General features: G+C 49.6%; 1 protein-coding gene across 3 annotated transcripts in view; it reads left to right on the top strand.

Annotated features, from left to right (window-relative positions):
- The window catches only part of Smad3 (SMAD family member 3), a 108,395-nt gene that overhangs the window by 82,292 nt on the left and 6,740 nt on the right, over positions 1 to 19,363 (top strand). For all 3 annotated transcript variants that reach the window (XM_051197722.1, XM_051197725.1, XM_051197724.1), the window contains exons 2-5: positions 7,199 to 7,392; positions 7,513 to 7,644; positions 8,871 to 8,945; positions 11,308 to 11,358. In XM_051197722.1, coding sequence (XP_051053679.1) covers positions 7,199 to 7,392; positions 7,513 to 7,644; positions 8,871 to 8,945; positions 11,308 to 11,358 — 452 coding nt within the window. The remainder of the gene's footprint in view (positions 1 to 7,198; positions 7,393 to 7,512; positions 7,645 to 8,870; positions 8,946 to 11,307; positions 11,359 to 19,363) is intronic.

The following is a 19,363-nucleotide window of genomic DNA, read 5'->3' as shown; positions in this document are numbered from 1 at the left end:
GGGAAACTGTGAAGAGCAAATGATAAGGGTGTTTGTGGTTTGGCTGTGGCATGGATGTCTGTGGGGGAGGTCCTTCCGCGAGCTGTGAATGTATGTTTCTCTTATTGGTGGATAAATAAAGCTGTTTTGGCCAATGGGCAGGCAGGATATAGCCAGGCAGGAAGATAGGCGGGGCTACCAGACTAGGAGAATTTTGGGAAGAGGGACAAAGAGAGTGTTCAGAGATACGCCGTGTAGTTGCAGAGCGAGCAAGAGGGCCGGTCATCACTGGTAAGCCAAGACTACATGGAGTTACAAAGATTAACAGTTATGGGTTAATAATTAAGAGAGCTAGCTAATAAGAAGCCAAAGCCAACGGCCAGTTTATAATTAATATTAGCTCTGTATGTTTATTTGGGACTAAACAGCTTTGGACCGGGTGGGACAGAAACTTCCATCTACAAATGTCCTATTCTTGACAACTTCAAAAGCTTAACAGGAACATTTAGAGTCAGTTTGTGCTTCTTTTAGATTAATTCTGAAGGCCCAGGGGAAAGCCATTTTCCACACATTAAAGATTAAGTCCTCATGGAATGGTTAAAGTTTGCTTGGGTCGTGAAGCTGAGATCAGGGGTGTGGAGGTGAATCATTCAGGCTGCATGTGAACTCAGGGTTAGGGGTGCATAGTCAGCCTCTCAGAAGAGGAAGGAATTGGTACTTGGAAGTAGACTGAGGAGACCAATGGCAGAGTCAGTGTATTAGCTAGTGCTGTGTAATAATCCATGCCAACCAATCCCCCAGCAGGCCATGGGGCAGCAGCCATGTGGTACTTCATGGTGCTCGCAGAGGTATAGGGGAGCAGGAGGAAGTCCACAGTGACTCTATGCCTCTACTGATGTCCCATGATCCAGAAGAAGTCAAGGGACAAGACAGTACTCAACCCCCATGGTGGGAGGAATGGCAGAGCCACAGAGCAGGGTAATTGAGTCAGATGCCACAGTTGCCAGCAACCAGCCTTGTCCAGTGGCTGTGTTTTAGGGTTGCCTCTTTGATATGTGGATGTTGGTGATGTATATACTCGGGGTATATACTTAGAGCAGCAATCTCCATCACTGTTGCTATTAGTACTCCCCTGGATAACTAAAAAGAAAGCACATCCCTGAGAGAGTCCGGAGTTCAGTAATGAGGGAGAGTGGAAGAGAGTAAGGGAGGCCAACTCTTCTTTCGGATTTTCTCACCTCAAGACCCAGGTTTCTGAGATGAGGTTGGAGTTCAGTAGTGTTTTGAGAAGAGATGAGAAGTTGTCCTGAGGACAATAGAGCGTATGCTAGCAAAAAACACCCTTCCACCCTATGCCGCCCATTTTCAGCGCTGGTCTGGGCTTGAGTCTTCCTTCCAAAGCTCTGTGGCAGTAGGCAAGGGCCTTGGAGGTCTGAGCTAGGCAGTAGCAGGGCTTCATGGCTGGTTGCTGTGTTGGTTTCTCACATAGCAGTGGCTCTGGTACTGGTCCATGCTGAATAGGTACTAACATGCTTCTGGAATTGGTATGTTCTGCTCCTAACCTGTGACCCCTTGCCATCCCCCACTTGACTGTTGGACCATAGATAGGAGTAGTATTGGTTTAAGGTAGACTCCAGCCCAGCCCACTCACCAAAGCAGCACTCTGGCCGGCTTCATGCTCACCATCATTCCAGCCGCTGGCATGTCCACATCCTTGGCCGTGGCTCCCACCACCATTTTGGGACACTTTACGGGTCTCATTTGGAGCCAATGGAAGGAAGCTTCATTTCCTGCCACAGGAAATTGTTTGGCTGGGGAAGAATTATGTTTAAAGATTAAAACCTTCTGTCCAGGGAGCTGGAGAAAGATTTAGATTTGGGGGTCAACTGTGAGGAAGACACTGGGTGGGGAAGAGAACTCTGTCACAGTTGTGGAGCAGGTCTAGAGGTTGCTTCCTGGGGTTGCCCTCTCCTCAGTCCGTGGGCTGCTGGGAGGAAGGCCTGGTTTAGAGAGAGAGGCTAATTATGAGTACAGCTTTTCCTGTAACTGAGCATGCTCATGGCAATATGAGCTCAGAATGAGGACTTAATTACTGGATTTACTTAATGGGCCCCAAGCCATGCCCTGGGAGGGCGTGTCCTGGACACATCAGCTGTGTTAAATCTAGCAGCTGGAAATGCCCAGTTCACTCATACTGTTTGGTAAGTATTGGTGTGCATTTTTAGTGGGACAGAGGGAGGGACAAGGGGAGGAAGAAGGAACAGCCCGGACTCTGAACCAAGAGGAGTTGCCACAATTGTCTCTGAGGGAGCAGATGAGATGCCTTTGCCATCTTGGGATATGTGTAGATTTTATGGCTTAGAAGCAGGGACATAGATGACTTCTTGAAAATCCTATCAGATGATTAGTAGTCATGTGCTCAAGAGCTGTAGAGCGACTGTCTTCCAGTCAGGAGAACTGGCCTCTGGCTGCAGCCCCAGTATAGACTCTGTGTGTTCCCAACTGGTCTAGGGGGTTGGATGTAATGGGCCAGGAGTACTGGAGACTTGCCTTATGAACCATACAGCATGGTGCTGGTGGGGATCACCTCAGAGGAACCTGGAGCAGTCATATGAAAGGAGCTGGCACCAGGGAGACAGGAGGCTCCATGGTGGTTGTTCCTGTTATGCTCCTGGATCACCCAAGACAGGAAGGCCTGGCTTCTGAGCACCTAGGCTCTTTCCTTAGCCAGGCATTGGGCATAGGAGTGAGGCAGTGTGGAGCTTCAGTGATATTGTAGCAAGCTGCTGCTGTCTGATGCATTCTCGATGTACCCAGGGATACACAGAGTGTCACCTAGGCCTCCCAAGAGTCTCACAATGGTATTTGTAGTTTAGACAAAATAAAAAAGGCTGAGGTTGTAAGTGGTTGTAAGTTAGGTGTAAGGTTCATAGAGTTGCTGAACACAGAAGTAGCAGATCCAGGCTTAGCTAAGGCCAAAGTCTCTGCCTCCCTCCTCTTGGAATTGTGGTTTAATTTAAAGAATAAACTGCACATACCTAAAGTGTGCTGTTTGGTAAATTTCCTCATCTATCTGTCCGTAAAACCACTACGGTCAAGATAACAAATAGAACCTGTGTTCCACCAAGGTCTCCCTTGCCCTTGCTTAATCTCTCCCTCCCATCCCTGCATGCATGCCTCACCTTCCCAGGAAGCTGCTACCTTAAGTTACACTGTAGACTGCTGGGCATGTCTGTAGTCCCAGCACTTAGGAGGTTGGTATAAGAGGATCATACAAGTTTGATCTGGCCTGGGGCCTATATCATATCAGCCGCCATCAAAACTAGAGTAACAGTTGTGTCAAAATACAAACTAAGCGATTACAATTTTACATGAAAAGAATGACCCAGTCTTTCATTCTTGACATTGATCCGTGTATCATCCTTTGTGTTGTGGACATATCAAAATATTCAGGTGCTTGTACATTTGTGGACATACTGTTTGGTTTCTCTTGGGGAATGCTTAAAAGCAGAACAGGTAGATCCTATGGTGGGTGTCACTGTTTGAATGTGAAATGTACCCTGTAGGTTCGCATGTCTGAACACTTGGTTCCAAGCTTTGATAGCACTGGAAGGATATGGAACCTTCAGAAGGCAGAGCCCCACTGGAGGAAGTAAGTCCCCAGAGGTAGGCTTTGAGGCATTATAGCTTAACCTCACCCCACTTCCTGTTCATTCCCCTTCCTGAGTGCAGATGCAGTATGACCGGCTGACTTCCAGCTCCTGCTGCTTGTGTCTTCTCTGCAAGGATGGGTTGTAGGTCTCTGGAAGCCAAAATAAGCTATTTCTTCCTGAGGTTGCTTTTATCAGGGTACTTCGTTACAACTAATTAACTACGATAAAAGCTGGTACCAGGAATGGGGTGCAGTCCATTATGGTAGGAAGTCAAAGAAGCAGGCGCTCGAGGCAGCTGGTCACAATGCAGACACGGTCAGGGAGAAGGCACATATATATGAGTGTTGTGCCTAGCTCATGGTTTCCTTTTTAAAAGTTCCGGCTCTCATCCCAAGGAATGGTGTTAACCCATAGTGGGTTGGTCTTCCATCTCAATTAACCCAATCAGGATACCCATCTCCCAGGGGATTCTGTATTTGTCAAGTGGATAGTTAAGACAGACCATCATAATTTTTTTGTCAGATTATTTAATCATAACAACTGAAAAAGAAACTGTTATAGTAGGTTTCTACTTTGGACTTTCAAGGAAATTCCCCAACTGTCTCTCAGAGCCACTGTTTTCCATGATGGATGTGTAAGAGTTCCAGTTGCTCCACACTATTGCTAACACGTGGCACACACAGTTCTTTTAATTACAGCTATTCTGATAATTGAATGGTGGTATCTCATTGTATGTTGTTAATTTTATTTTATGTGTATGGGTATTTTGCCTGCACACCTACCTGTCAGCGTACCATGGTATGCTCAGTGGCCCAACAAAAAGGCAATAGACTCTCTATAACCTCTCTGTGGGTGCTGGGAATCAAACGCAGGTCCTCTGCAAAAATGGCAAGTGCTGTTGACTGCTGAGCCATCCCTCCAGTCCCTTTGTGTAGTTTTAATCTATTATACAAAGTTATAGTTTTAATCCACTATACACTATACTTTTCTAATTAGTAATGAAATAGAACATCTTTGTTATCTTTAACTTTTTAAGATAGCATTTGTTTAAATGATTCACCTGTTGTTTTAAGATTGGGTTGTTTTTGATATTCTTTAACCTAGAAACAGAACCTCTGTGAGATATATTCTTTGCCAATGTCACCTGTCATTTTTGTTTAAGTCTTACACAGATCAGGAGCCACATCCTGATTTCCATTATCAACATATCAACTTTGATTTTTAATGGATTATGCTTTTGGTATAGCAGCTGAGAAATCATTGTTCAGTTGCAGAAATCCTCCAAAGTTTTGTGTTGACATTTTTGTCTTTGTTTGTTTTGTTTTGTTTTTTTAAGACCTAGTTTCATTGTGTCTTGGAACTTACTCTGTGGAGCAGGTTGCCTTGAACTCACAGAGATCTGCCTGTCTGGGATTAAAGGTGTCCTGAGTGCTGGGATTAAAGGCGTGTGCCACCACCACCCAGCTGTCCTGACAGCTTGTTTTGAGTTTTGTACTTTGATCCTCCATTCCTACCCAGGTGTAGGTTGAAGTTCATTTTTCTTAGTGTGGATCTCCAGTGGGTTCAGCACCCACTGGTTGAAAGGGTTGAAAGATCTACCTTTCCCAGTTGGTATGTCTTTGGACCTTCTTTGAAAGCCAGTACTCATGTATATGCGGCTGTTCATGGCTTTTGTTGGGTCCCATTGGTATGCTGGTCCGTTCTGAGGACACTGCCACATTGCTTTGATGAGGGTAGCAATCTTGCTTTTTGGAAATAATATTTGCTTTCTATGCATGTTTACATGTACTTGTGTGGGCAGCTATGCTAATGGGTGTAGTATGCTGTGTGTGTCTGTGGAGGCCATAAGACAGCTTTGGCTATTCCTTAGGTGCTGTCCACTTTGTTTTTTGTATCTTGAGATAGGGTCTCATTGGCCTGGGTCTCACCAAACAGATGAGGCAGGGTGGCCACCGAGCTCTAGGTACCTGACTGTTTTTCCCTCCTCAGTACACTACCACACCCAACTTTTTCACGAGATCTCTGGGGACTGAACTCATGTTCTTAACGCCTGTGTCACAGGTTCTTTGCCGGCTGGCCATCTCCCTAGCTCTCCCTGTTACTTTTAAGGTGACCCACCCCCTTCCACCATCTTGGTGGGCTTCTCCACCCCATCTCCCTCACTGCTGGCATGGCCCTTCTTTAGGCACTCCTCTTTCCCACCAGAGGGTTGGCCTCAGCATCCAGCCAGCCCTGTGGAAGACTTCTGCCATACCCTGAAGAGCCAGTGTGGACACTTCCCTTACCTTTGCAAGGTTTGGCAGCTTTGAAACAAAGTGAGGAGAGCAGAAGGGTTATCTCCACTTCCCATGCATCCTTTCTCTCTTACTCACAGCTCAGCCCCTTTCCCTAGGGCTGGCTTAGTGAGATGACAGCCACCAGTAACACTGAGAGGAATGCTCTCCATGGGTTGACACTATAAAGTGGTTTCTAGTAGAGATCAGGCGATGGGAAGACTGTCCCCATTTTATAGATGCAGTAGTGGAGGGCCCTGGTACCCAGGGTTGTCTAGTTAGGAGCAAGAGCCACATCTCCAGGCCCTATGACTGCACATGTGGCTGACTTCCTTCTGTGCCTCAAGGACTAGTCTCAGGCTGTCCTCTCTTGTTTGGCTCAGTAATTACTGTTTTCAGCTGTAGGGGCTCCTTGGTTTGGGCCTCCTGGGAGGGAGGTAATTACATCCTTCCATATGCCCTTAGTCAGCAGCTCTCAGTCAGTCTCTGTGACCAAGCCCAACACTGACCTTTGCCCCTCCCCATTCCAGGCCAGTGGATTGGAGATTGGCTGGACCCTCTTTGGCTCTGGTTGGCACATCTGGCCTGCCCTTCTCTTACAAAGCACTCATATAATCTGTTGGATTCAGACCCATAGGTGCCCTAGGGACAGAAGGTCAGTTTGCAATAGCTCTCTGCTAGCTTGACCCAGCTACTGGAAACATCATGTTCCTAACCCAGGGCTCCAAGGACAAGCCTTCTTGTGAAAGGGGCAGGTCCTGCCTGCATTACTCTATACTTGCCAGCCCACCCCCCCAACCTGTGGGCCACACACAATGAGACTTATTACAGCACTTTTTTCACTCATGTGCATGAACACAGCCCATGTATACATCTCAGAGGCCATTTAGTGCTTTTAGAGAAAAGTTAGACTCCCTGTCAGCTCAGTTCCGCCTACTATCTAGCCTCTTTTTGGAGTTAGCCTTCACCCTGTCCAGTGGTCGCCTCTACAGGGACAAGATTGGTGGCATGTGTACCTGCTTTAGTGTATTTCAAGCAGATCCCTTTCCTTGAGAGCTGCTACTGTGGGAATTCTGGGGGTCTTCTTGCTTCTTGGAAGCTGGGACCATGTCCAGTAAGAACAGGACAGTGGTACTTTATTTCCTGGTGCCCTGTGTCTGGGGGAGGAATGAACTTGAGAGTGTCTGCCAGCAAACTTGAACTCCCCGGAAGCCACTGACCTTTGTCATGGGAGACAGCAGTCCAAACAAACCTACTTCACTGACACCTTCTGTCCTTTCTTTGTCATGGCAGGTCACTGGATGGCCGGCTGCAAGTGTCCCATCGGAAGGGGCTTCCCCATGTTATCTACTGCCGCCTGTGGCGATGGCCCGACCTGCACAGTCACCATGAGTTACGTGCCATGGAGCTATGTGAATTCGCCTTCAACATGAAGAAGGACGAAGTGTGCGTCAATCCGTACCACTATCAGAGAGTAGAGACACCAGGTATGTGTGTGCAGCCTCGCCCTCCCCATCCCACTGACTCTGGGTCTAAGGTGCCCTTGGGGACTGTGACTTGAGTGCCCTGGCACTGACCCACCTCTGTTGTGTCTCCCTTGGGGACAGTTCTACCTCCAGTGTTGGTGCCACGCCACACCGAGATCCCGGCCGAGTTCCCCCCGCTGGATGACTACAGCCATTCCATCCCCGAGAACACTAACTTCCCCGCTGGCATCGAGCCCCAAAGCAATATTCCAGGTAGGCATGGGTAGCAGCACATGCAGCCAGGAGGCCAGGATGGTGCCATTTCCCCATCCTCTCCACGTCGTTGTACATGCAGCAGGCTCGTGGGCTCTGATTCTGAACCACGTCCCAGCCGGGAACCATTGGTGGCCCAAACTCCCCTAACGATGTTTTTCTTGGCATGGAGGATCCTGTGACCCTTCTGCAGGGCCTCAGTGCCGTCATTTATTTTGAAAGCGGAAATAGCAACACTGTGTCTCTGCTCTCCCTCCCAGCCCATAAGGCTGGCACACAGACAGGGTCCCTGAAGGATAGGGGCTGCAGAGCGTGGGGTGAGAAGTACCCTGAGCTTTGGACTGGGCAGAGTGGGAGCTGAGGCAGCAGATAGAATGGGTTTCATTGTCCCGTGCCAGTGCTTCTAGAAGTCCCTCATTTACATGCAAATAATGTGTGAATCACTGCCAGGCACTCTGGGCATCCAGGGAAGCTGTGCTTGGCCACACTAGGGCCAGTCAGGGCAACTTTTGCTTTCGGGGCAATGATCCAGCTGTGTTCCTTTTAGAGCGTTCTAATTTGGATGTGGCTTTCACTCTCTGGGTTGGCTTACTGGGCTGAGGTTAGCTGTGGCCCGTGTCTTGGGTCAGGACGCATGCACGCCGAGGCCAGTTGTCTGGTTTCTCAGATCCTTGCAGGTAGTGCTGGTCTCTGGGGGGCGGGTAAGCTGTCTGCTCCCTGTCAGATGGCAGAGTTTGGAGGGCTAAGGTAGGGTGGGAGGGTGAGGTAGATTTCCAAGAAACGGCTCACTGAGGGTGCCACCACTGAACAGTAACCTCGCTGGGGAGTTAAGCCACATCCCCTAGAGACAACAGTGACAAGAGCAGCCGATCTGTACAGGGACAGACTCAAGGCCATAGCTCCTCAGGGGACAGAGATGGTAAGGCAGGCATGTCCTGAGGCCTCCCTTCTTAACCTGACCTTGAAGGATGGGGACAAGCCAGCTAAGCTGTGGTCCTAGAGCAAGGCATTTCAATCTGGGAGTCAGTGTGTTAGGATCCAGGTTGGGAACCAGAAGGCGACATTGGACAGGCCAGGAGCTGATGCCTTCCCTTGAGGCTCAGCTTTCTTCTAGGCACCCTGTACTCAATGGTGGAATGAATGCATGATATATTGGCCAACAAATGGAGTGCCAGGGCCAGGCCTTGCATTCCTTTTACTGGAACTGCCTGCTTTCTCATCCCCAGAAACCCCACCCCCTGGCTACCTGAGTGAAGATGGAGAAACTAGTGACCACCAGATGAGCCACAGCATGGATGCAGGTCAGTAGTGTGGGCAAACCTGCAGACTTATCCCTCCTCTTCTGCCTCCCTGCATTCCTGTCTGCCTAGTGTCTATGGAACACCCTTTATGTGCCCCGTATATCACTGGTGGGAGAAACTCTGTGCCATAGGGACACAAAGATGTTTTATTGGCAGTGTAGCCTGTCCCAGATGTTGAGGTGTTAAGACCATCTGGGCGAGGTGTTGGCAGAGGGTGGAAGGTGGCTCCCACACCCAAAACAGTGCAGGTGAACAGGAAGGAGAACCTGCATGGAGGAAGGCCACCTTTTCTGGTGGCCAGCAAAGACACCAGAAGCAGCATCTTCTTGTTTTTTTAAAGTAGCGGCCAAATGTGATCAGTGTGCCCCTGCCGGGAGGGACTGGCCCTAGTTTTCTCCTGCTATGCACCCAGATGTTTCCTGTGTCATGTGTTATGGGATCAAATTGGTTCCAAACCAGCAGCTTCTTGAATAGAGCCCCAGCTGCCACACAGGACCTGTTCTGCATTGTGTGGTGGCTGAGGAGGGAGGAAGGGGCCAGCAGATGTTCTAATCCCACGATGGCGGGCTGCCTCACGCACAGACCACAAGAGGTTACACAATTCACAGAAGGGTGAAACAGGATCACATGTGGGGGAGAAGTGTAGTCACAGGGGTGTTGTGCTTTTAGGTCGAGCACACCATCCAGGCATGTGGCTGGCAGCATGGACCCAGCTGGAATGCATGGAAGACCTTCCTGCACTCAGTGCCAAGTGGCCACTGCAAACTTGCAACTACGGAGTGCTCGCGTGGGAAGTGAGCCAGCTAGGCAGTCTCCCTCCAGCTGCAGAGCTCAGCTCCCCCACCCCCAGAATGACTGTTATAAACAAAATCAGAGTGGCCTGTATGTGGGAAGGACTAGTCATGCATGCTTTGTTGGCTCCAGTCTGCTTGCTCCTTTCCTTTTCTTTCTGGCCCATTGTCCTGCGCCCCTCTCCTGTAGTCTCTCTCCCTGCAGAGCTCTGTGGGGCCAAGGTTTGTGTACCCAGCCAACCTAGGCATGGACGGGTGGCGGTCTCTCTCTCTCTCCTTTGGTTTTCCTTAAAGTAGCCCACCTGTCTCCTGGTCCAGTTGCTAATGGGCTTGCCTTCCCTATGAGGTGAGGTGTGGCGATGTCTCTGGTCTGAGGGTCACCCAGGTCACCCCCAGGTCTTTTCCTGGCAGCACATGTGCCCTTTTAGAATAACCTTTGACCTTCATGATTTGAGCTACCATAAAACAGGAAACAACTATAGAAGGTTTTCTGTATGCCCATCTTAGCACTGGCTTAGTAAAAAAATGTAACCATCTTACTTGGTTTATATAGGTCAGTAGATGATTATTCCCTACTTCATACCAGGAGAAAAATTAAAGCCCGGTAATGTAGTATATTTTAATCAAAACCACAACCAAAGTCATGGCTGATATGTAACAAACTGTCCACGCCCCCTTATGGCCTCCAGGATTGCTCCTTATTGCCACTGGGTCAGGTGCTGCCACAGGAGAGAAGAGACAGTCTGTGACCTGTTCTTCACCCTCTCAGTTCAGAGCTCTGTTAGGGTGAAATAAAAGAGCCCCAGGGACAGCTCAAGGCAGCTTCAGGGCTCAGCCTCAAGGTCTGGTGGATGTCAGGGGGTGGAGCCAGGCTGTAAGACATTCATAAATAAATAACTGAGCTCCAAAGCACATGGGAACAAAGGAGGGTAGGATGGGCCCCATGGAAAGGAAGCCACTTGCTCTCTTTGAAAACTGATTGTGTGTACAAATGATTTTTCTGGGTAGCCAGGGGTAGAGAGAAGATCAGAGAATGAATTAGGTAGAATTAGACTTCTCCACACGTTGTCTCAAGTTATCAAGTCAATTGCTGAGTTCAGGATTTCTGAGGCAGATCTGTTGAGTTTCCTGAAGTGATTCCAGGTACCTTAGAGACAGACTGTGAGCTGTGGATGGGGGGAGGGAGGGAGAGAGGGTGTCTGCCCACAGCACAGGGTTGTGCAGCACAGGGATGGATCTCCTTACCCTTTCATTTCCTCGGGAATATTTAGCCTCTCTTAAGGGCAGGTGTGTGAGCTGGCCTTGTTGAGCTCGCCACGGCCTGTGCTGAAGCCTTGCTTAGGTTCATAAGGTGCTAGAGGAGCTCTCTAAGGCTAGCTACTCAATCCATCCATCCATTCCACAGATAGAACATGCCTAGATGTGTAGTGGGGAGTGCGTGAGGCCAGGCCAAGGCTGGGCTGCTCCTGGGACTCAAGCCTTGTCCCAGGACTTCCTGATGGCATGGTGAGTGATCCTGTCTTGGTTGTAGAGTACTCCCATAACATCTTACAACTGTGTTCACCTTGCAGGCTCTCCAAACCTATCCCCAAATCCGATGTCCCCAGCACACAATAACTTGGGTGAGTATTCATCGGTAAGGTGGGGACCACCCCACTCCTGGCTGTAGCTCAGCTGATTACCTCAGTAGGAAGGGACAGTGAAGGTGAGCCCTGCCCCCTCCTTCACCACCAGCCCAGCTTAACCCATGGGGTTTCTGGTTACAGTGATCCTGGGGTCACCTCAGAACAGGGAAACTCGAGATCAGTGGTGTCAGGAAAGACAGCCTAGGCTGGGTTTGTGTTTCCCCTGGGTAGCATTCAGACGTGAGTGAACGAAATCTCCCAGACCTCAGGCCCAGGAGACCCGGGGCGGGGGGGGGGGGGGGGGGGGCAGCTCAGTCAGCCAAACACATGTGTGTGGCTTGGGGCAAAGCCACAGGCAGCTGCCCAGACTTAGCCCCCGGCTCCCAGAAGCTTGTCTCAGACACACATTGAGATTTCAGCTGAGGATATCATCTCATAATAACTTGTTATTTAAACAGCAACACATAAGGAATTGGGGGAGAAAGCAATGTGCCCACGATTGCATTGCCCAGCACAAGTGTTCTATCATGGTTTATCTGGTGCTTGTGGGGCAGTGTATACGTGTGTTGTGCCACTGAAACCATGGCCCTTCTGCCTTTCCTGTTCACGGCATCTGGCATTTTGAAAATGTGTGTCTCCATTTGGATGTCTTGATTATCATAGTATTATCTCACAATGTTTGTATCAGCTGACCCCACTGTTCCCACAACAATGTTCAGCTGTAGGACTGCGGGTCAGCGTTCTGAGGGTCACTCTGCCTGCCTGCCAGCATTCCACCAGCGTGGGAGAGGGAGGTTCTGCAGGAGTCCTTGGGGCTAGAAATGGCAGAAGGGCTCAATACCGATGAGATGTTCGGTAGCTTTTGATAGTCTGGTCTGTAGTTTGGGTTCATGGGGCTGGGGTGGTGCTTTGTGGTTCAGGAAAAGCAGTTGATCACAGTAAAACACTGGGGCAGAGTGCATTGGACTGGCTGCCGTGGCCATTTGTTTTAAGACCTTGGCAGATAGTATCGGCTAAAACTAAGCATGAGGAATATTGGGAGAGATGTGAAATGCCTTTGAAATGTGCCGACATGTGGGTGGAGCAAAACATGACTTTGAGATACAAATTAACTTTTTGTAGCATAATCTGGAGGGGCTTGCTTGAGGCAAGGTCACATTCCTGATAGGGGCTGTGTTCCTGAAAACAGTTTAAACTATGACTGAAGGCTGATTGTGAACCCCCAGCTTTGGGGATAAGGGCTTTAGATTTATTTTTGGAGCCATTTCACCTTACTGTGTTCAGGCAGGTTCCATTGTGAAAGCCAGCAAAGTCACAGGCCAGTTTGAAGTGACAGCAGCCTCGGGCCAGAATTTTCTGACTTAGGATCTCTTACATACTTTTAAATCTTTGGGAGGGGATGAGCCAAGAGCAGAGTGATAATGGGCATTTCCTGGGACCTCTTCTAGATACTCTGAGGGCTGGTCTTCATAACCACGGGCAAAAGCCTGCTAACTTTTCCTGTCACAGGTCAGGAAAGCCTATGGTCATCTCAGTCACACAGCCATCAGACAGAAAAACTGGCTTTGAATTTTGGCTTCCTCAACCCATACCATGTATAATCCATACCATGTATAGATACCAGGGTCTAGAACAATGGTTCTCAATGTTTCTAATGCACAGTTCCTCATGATGTGGCATCCCCCAAAAGTAAAATTATTTTAGTTTCTGCTTTATAACTGTAATTTCACTAATTATGAATTGTAATATAAATATTTGTGTTATATATTGGTCTTAGGAGGCTCCCGTGGAAGTTATCTGACATGTCCCCAAAAGGGGTTGAGACCCACAGCTGAGAGAGAACCATTGGTCTAGAGCCATGCTGGGGAGAATACTTAGACCTTCACAATCTAATCACATCTGTATTTGTCTGTGGTGCTGGGAGAGCAAGCATAGACAGGGGACCATGTATACCCAAGAGGAAATCATATGCAATGGGCTTGGCAGACTCAGCAGGCGTGTAAGTGGGTGGACATCCACTTGAAGGCCAGGTGGACATCAGGGGGTAGAATGAGATAAGGGACATTGCTTACGGAAGAGCAGATGTGCTCCAAGGAAGCCAGCAATGTGAGGCCATCAGCTGGCAGAAAGGGCAGAGGCAAGGTGTGGCTGAGTCCTGCCCCCACCTCACTCCACTCCCCCTTTCCAGCAGGAGGTTGCTGGTGTGCAGGAGCGGTGATGGTCAGATCCTAATGGCAGTGTCATAGAGGTAATCTGGCTACTATATAGAGTATGAATTTGATGAGGAGTTCGTGGAGGAAAACCAGAAAGAAACCCAAGTAGTTGGTGGCCATCCTGAAGGAAGCTACGGTGAACGTGCTAGAAAAATAGGAAAGACCATTTCAAGAAGTGGCTGTGTGCATAGGACTGGGACCACAAGGAGGCCACCCTGGTGACGTGTGATGAGCCCAGAGAGAATTGGCAGAGGTTGCTATGCCTTGAAACCACCCTGGAAAGTCAGGAAGGCTGGGGCCCAAGGCATGAAGTTGCAACCATTGCTTTGTGTTTGCTGTTGGTCCAAGGCATTGCTATAGAGCACAGAGTGCCTATGTGAGGCCCAGCCCCCAAGTCCTAGGGTGGTTATCATAGCAATACCTCCAAGAAGCCTACAGGAAAGAGTCCTGTCCATCTCCTGTTATTTCAAAAAAAAAAAAAAAAAAAAAAAAAAAAATGGCTGCTGGGCACTTCTTTCCCTTACTCACTGATCATTCCAGCAAGTCCATTCAAGAAATACCACTGGCTGGGTGGTGGGGGCACAAGCCTTTAATCCCAGACCTGGAAGGCAGAGGCAGGCAGATCTCTGTAAATTTGAGGCCAGAGTGAGTTCAGGATGGCCAGGACTGTTTCACGGTCTGGAAAAATCAAGGAGAGGGACAGGGAGAAGGAGAGGGAGGGAGAGACAGAGACTAACCACAACAGGCTTGGCTGACATCATGGGAGTAGATAGATTAGGTAGAGAGAGGGAGAGGGGCCTGGCTCATGAGAGAGCCAGAGACAGGCTGGGGGCAGAAGGCAAAGACAGGACACAGTGGCCTGAGGGTGAGTGACAGTAGAGGAGACCTCTCAGGAGTGCAAAATGAGATGTTAGAAGAGCTGAGGTGTGACATCAGGGGTTTGACAGCAGCCTGCACAGAGCAGTCAGGTGTGTGTGGTTGGTACAGGGTAGAGCAGCAGTGGGCTGAAAGGCAAGCAGAAGGGGGCTGTGGAGGTAGCAAACAGCTACAGCCTTTGTGTTTGGTGACTACATACCCCACGCTGCAGGATGGAGATGAAACACTGGGAGTGCTCGCCTTAGTTAGGGTTACTAGTGCTGCCATAAAGCACCATGACCGAAAAGCAAATTGGGGGGAAAGGGTGTATTTGGCTTACACTTCCTCATCTTAGCCCATCATTGAAGGAAGTCAGGACAGAAACTGAAACAGCGCAGGAACCTGGAGCAGGAGCTGATGGAGGGGCCTTCGGAGCCTGCTTTCTTAGAGAACCCAGGGCCACCAGCTCAATGATGGCCCCACCCACAATGGGTTGGGCCCTCCCCATCAATCAACAATTAAGAAAATGCCCTATAGGCTTGCCCACAGCCTCATCTTATGGATGCATTTGCTCAGTTGAGGTTCTCTTCTCTTAGATGACTATAGCCTGTGTCAAGTTGATGTAATTCTAGCCAGCACAGTGCTTTCTCGAAAAAGACGGGGACATCTCCAGATTACATCCTTTAAAGATCTTGTTATGAAATTATTATGCAAAGAGAAAGTGTACAACATCTGGTTATGTCTTTCATTTTCTTCCCCACTCAGGCCCCAGCTCAGGTCTGAGGAAGGATGAGATTCCTGCCATTGCGAAGCTGTTTCTCTAAATCATCAGTGCAGTGTCCTGAGTGATGGAAGCCCAAAGGCATGACTGAGCCCCAGCAGGGCATGACTGAGCCCCAGCAGGGCATGGTGCTTGGAGACTGGCCCTGGGGAACCCCTGGGACCTTTGTTTTGCAGAGCAAGGGCTGTGAGCTGGGCATGCTTCTGTTCAGACACATCATACTGGGTGGTTCACCTGAAATTTCCTAAGTGTCTAAGTCAGGAAGATTGAGGAAAACTGGGGAAGGAAGCTGCAGGTTAGGGAAAGGTGGCAGTTGAATCCCTCCAGTGAGTAAGTTGTTCCCTGCTTCACAGTAACATATGTAGGGTGTTACTGTGGCTAGGCTGAGGAAACTGATGTCCTTGTGAGAGCCCTGGGGCAGCAGAGAGGTGAGTCTGTTGTGGTAGTGGCTTCCTGGAGTACCTATGGCAGGGTGAGCCTTGCTCTGCTGGGGTAGGACTGGGCTAGGTGGCAGGAGCCTCCTGGAATGAAGGGAAGCCAGCTGAGTCCATGCTGCCAGACAGGGTACCTTTGAAAGGCTACTCTATCTGTAGCTGCAGCCTTCAGTAGGCTTATGAAAACACAGACAGGGGCTTAGGTAAGTAGCTCACTAGGCACAGCTGTGCAAGCATGAGGACCTGCGTTCAGACCCCAGGAATCAAGGAATGCTGGATGTGGAGGCATGTGTCTATGATTCCAGTGCTCCTACAGCAAGAAGGGAGGTGGGGACAAGAGACCCCTGGAAGCTCATGGGACAGCTGAGCAGGGGACTCTGTCTCAAGGTAGAAGCTGGGGACAGGCACCTGAGGTTGTCCCAAGGCACACGCATCACACACTCATGCACATACCCATGTGCACACGTGTACCCATACACACACACACACACACACACACACACACACACACGGCCAACATGATGTTGGCAGGAGTCAAATGCCACAGGTGTCCAGTTTTCAGCCCCTGCTGTTTTCCTGATTCAGTAAACTGGTCCCAGTTCAGAGCAGCTTACACTCTTTCTACTGTATGTCCTAGCTCTCTGCCTCAACCTCAGAAGCAGGCTGAAGTTAGGACCCAGATGCTAGGGCCACAGAGGGCCAACCCCTCTAGCACAGAAGGTAGGAGAAGGTGCCCAGGTGGCTGGGAATGAATTACCTTGCATTAAGGGAATGTCTTGTGTCACCTGTGCTGGGCCCTGCAGGTCAGGGCCATACAGGTGGGGAAGGGCACCCCAGTAAACGCAAAGGACTTAGGAAGAGACAGCCAGAAGGAACATGGAGTTGGAGGGTGGAATCTTCAGGATTGAGGCAGAGGTCCTCCTCCACAGGTGTGGAGGGCCCAGACTAGCCAGGCCATCTCTGCTTTGACCTCAGGTCCTGTGGTGCCCACTGTGCAGACCTCTGCCCACACACAGGCTGCCTCAGCTAAAGAGAAAGTTGATGTGCCCCTCTTTTCCCCTCTGCTTCTGCTGACTGGAATCTTTTGCACATGGTTTTAATAGGCACCCCTTAATCCGAGTGTCGCCTTCTGGGTTTTATTCTGTTTTCTTTTCCTTAAACAAAACAGAGAGTCTGTGCCAGCTTGGAACGGGGCTCAGAACTGAAGCCAGCCGATGTGTTAGGCTGGCCAGGGGCCAGAGGAGAACTGAGTGCCCCATGCCAGTTGAGAAGCCTGGCTTACACCATGCTGGTGGAGGCAGGGGCCCTGATGGCTAGTGTGGAGGCTTCGTGTCTCCAACACCTCTGCTCTGGGAGGAGATTAGCAAGGACTGGGCAGGCTGGTGGGAGCTGATCTTTGTGGAGTCAAGGTCTCTAACACTCCAGGTCTGTGGAAGCCTTGGGCTGGCAGAGCAAACCTGTGTTCCTAGGGGCATTAGCTGGTCTGTAGTCTTGCTATCACAGGGATCTTTGAACACCAAGTCTTCAGGGCCTGTGTAAACTACCTCTGCACTTGTTGGGAAACCCTGGAACCTGAGGTGTGCTCACTTGGGGGTGGGGAATGGTATGGTGGCTGGAGCAGCTAAGCCCGTGTTGGCTGGATCTTGAAGCACAGTTTGTTCAAACCTTGGTAGATCAGGAAGTGGAGCATGGAACCAGAACTCAGGGCAGGCTGTAACCTTAGGCCTGCTTCCAGGGTCTTACATCTGCCAGCTTGGCCTGGTGTCACAAAGGTTTCATAACCTCCTTAAACAACAGCACCAGCTAGGGACCAAGTATTCAGTTATATCAGCCTATGGGGTACATTTCAGGCCCAAACCTAACAACTATGTTTCCTTTTTGTTTGAGCTTCTAGGAAGCTCAGAGTTAAGGAGGGTGCTGTCTGTAGCTGCTGCCACATACTTACACTAGTGACAGTTCTTTTTCTCTAGAGATCTGACTTCTGGTAGAAAAAGACTTGTGTATGGGGGTGGGGGGGGCTACTGTTACCGGAAGAAATAGGAACTATACTTTTTGCTTTGCACATGCTATAGCTAAAGTGCCCGAAGGGAGCAGCCGGGGCTGGTAGTGGGAAGGGAGGGAGAGAGGGAACCCAAAGGTGCAGCCTTGTAGAGAATTAAAAGCCATGGAGGGGGCCTGCCCTAGTAAGCCCTGTTTGTGAGCCAGAGAAAACAAGCACCCTTTGAAGTTGTGTCCTGGTGCTATGACACGGCTGTGTCATGATGGCATGTGTACCTGAGTCCATTCTCCCTACTGTGCTGCTCAGGATCCCTGAGGGGGCGGAGAGGGAGGTGTCACAGAGGCGTTTGGAGGAGGGGTATAGATCTGCCTGGGAGTGCCACCTTCTACCCTTCCCAAGGAAGTGTACCATTCCCCAGAACACTATTCCTCCAGGTATAAAAGACACCATGGGTAGTCTGCCACCCTTTGTTTGGATTGATGGTGTTGGTATTCCTGGGAACCTTAACACTCAATCTCTTGTGCCTGGGCTAGGTCCACAGAATTCTAGATGGGACTTTTGAAATTTGGGGGGGGGGTGACTTACTGAGGAAGCCAGGGCTAACCTGGATCAGCGAAAGTTGTCACTTTTAGGCTGAAACATGGCAGAAACAGTGACTAAGATGGCCAGCTTTAGCTATCTTCTAGAACCAGTCTTGACATAGATGAGGAAACAGACCAGGGCTGAAGGTCATGTTCCTAGAAACACACTTCAAGGTAGGTAGAGCTTGTACCTCTTGTACCTGGGCAGTAGCAGCTAGCAGCACCAATAGGTCATCTGACCCATTTTTAAACTTGGCTAGTACTAGGCTCCTCCTTCCTTCCTTCTTCCTTTCTTTCCCTTCCTCCTTCCTTCCTTCTTCCTATGTCCAAAGCAGCATAGCTCACATTCTAGTGGCTAAATTGTTTAGAATCCAGCTTATCTCATTGGAATGTGGAAGGATGGAGCAATGCCAGGACCGGACATGACTGATGTGGCTCAGTCCAGCCTCAGGAGCCAGGGGCACAGGCCACAGCTGCTCCTGTCTCATCACTCCCCTTCTCTGCACAGTAGCTTTGATCCTGTCTCTATCCCCTCAGCATCTTTCTTAACTGTGAGAAGGAGGGAAGGAAGTTGGTGCATCTGGAAGGTTAAGATAGGACCAGGGTGTTCCCAAGTTCATAGTCAAGGTTATTATCACTGTCCGTTTGATATAATGCTTGTTGCATGCCCGCATCTTAGTTGAGTTAGCTCAGGGAATCCACCGACTCCAGTGGTGTAGAGGATGGGGTATATGGGCAGGGCAATGTAGAGGCTGACATAGGGAGCATTCGTGAATTACTCTATGATCTGGTTAAACATAAAGGGCAATGGCTTTTGTTGGGGAGTACTTCCAACCCCGGGAACACATCCGGAAGTGTTTTTATTCTCAGAACTTGGGAGGATGAGGTAGACATATGCTATTAGTATCCAGGTGGAAGCTGACCATCCCATTATATCTGGACCCCCTTCCTCCCAAGTAGTCATCTGCATTAGCTTGGGGTATGCTGACCTTGGAGCTGGCTTTGGTAGTGTGTACTATGTGAAGTTGGGGGGCTATGTCCCCACCTCACTCTTACAGGACTATCTGCTTGAACTGCAGGAGATTGGGGCCACCTGGGCCCTTCCCTGTGGGCAACACAGCATGTGTTATTCTTTGGTT

This window comes from Phodopus roborovskii, unplaced genomic scaffold (genome assembly GCF_943737965.1).
Source record: "Phodopus roborovskii unplaced genomic scaffold, PHOROB, whole genome shotgun sequence".
Classification (NCBI taxonomy): domain Eukaryota; kingdom Metazoa; phylum Chordata; class Mammalia; order Rodentia; family Cricetidae; genus Phodopus; species Phodopus roborovskii.
This window is presented reverse-complemented; position numbering and strand designations above follow the sequence as displayed.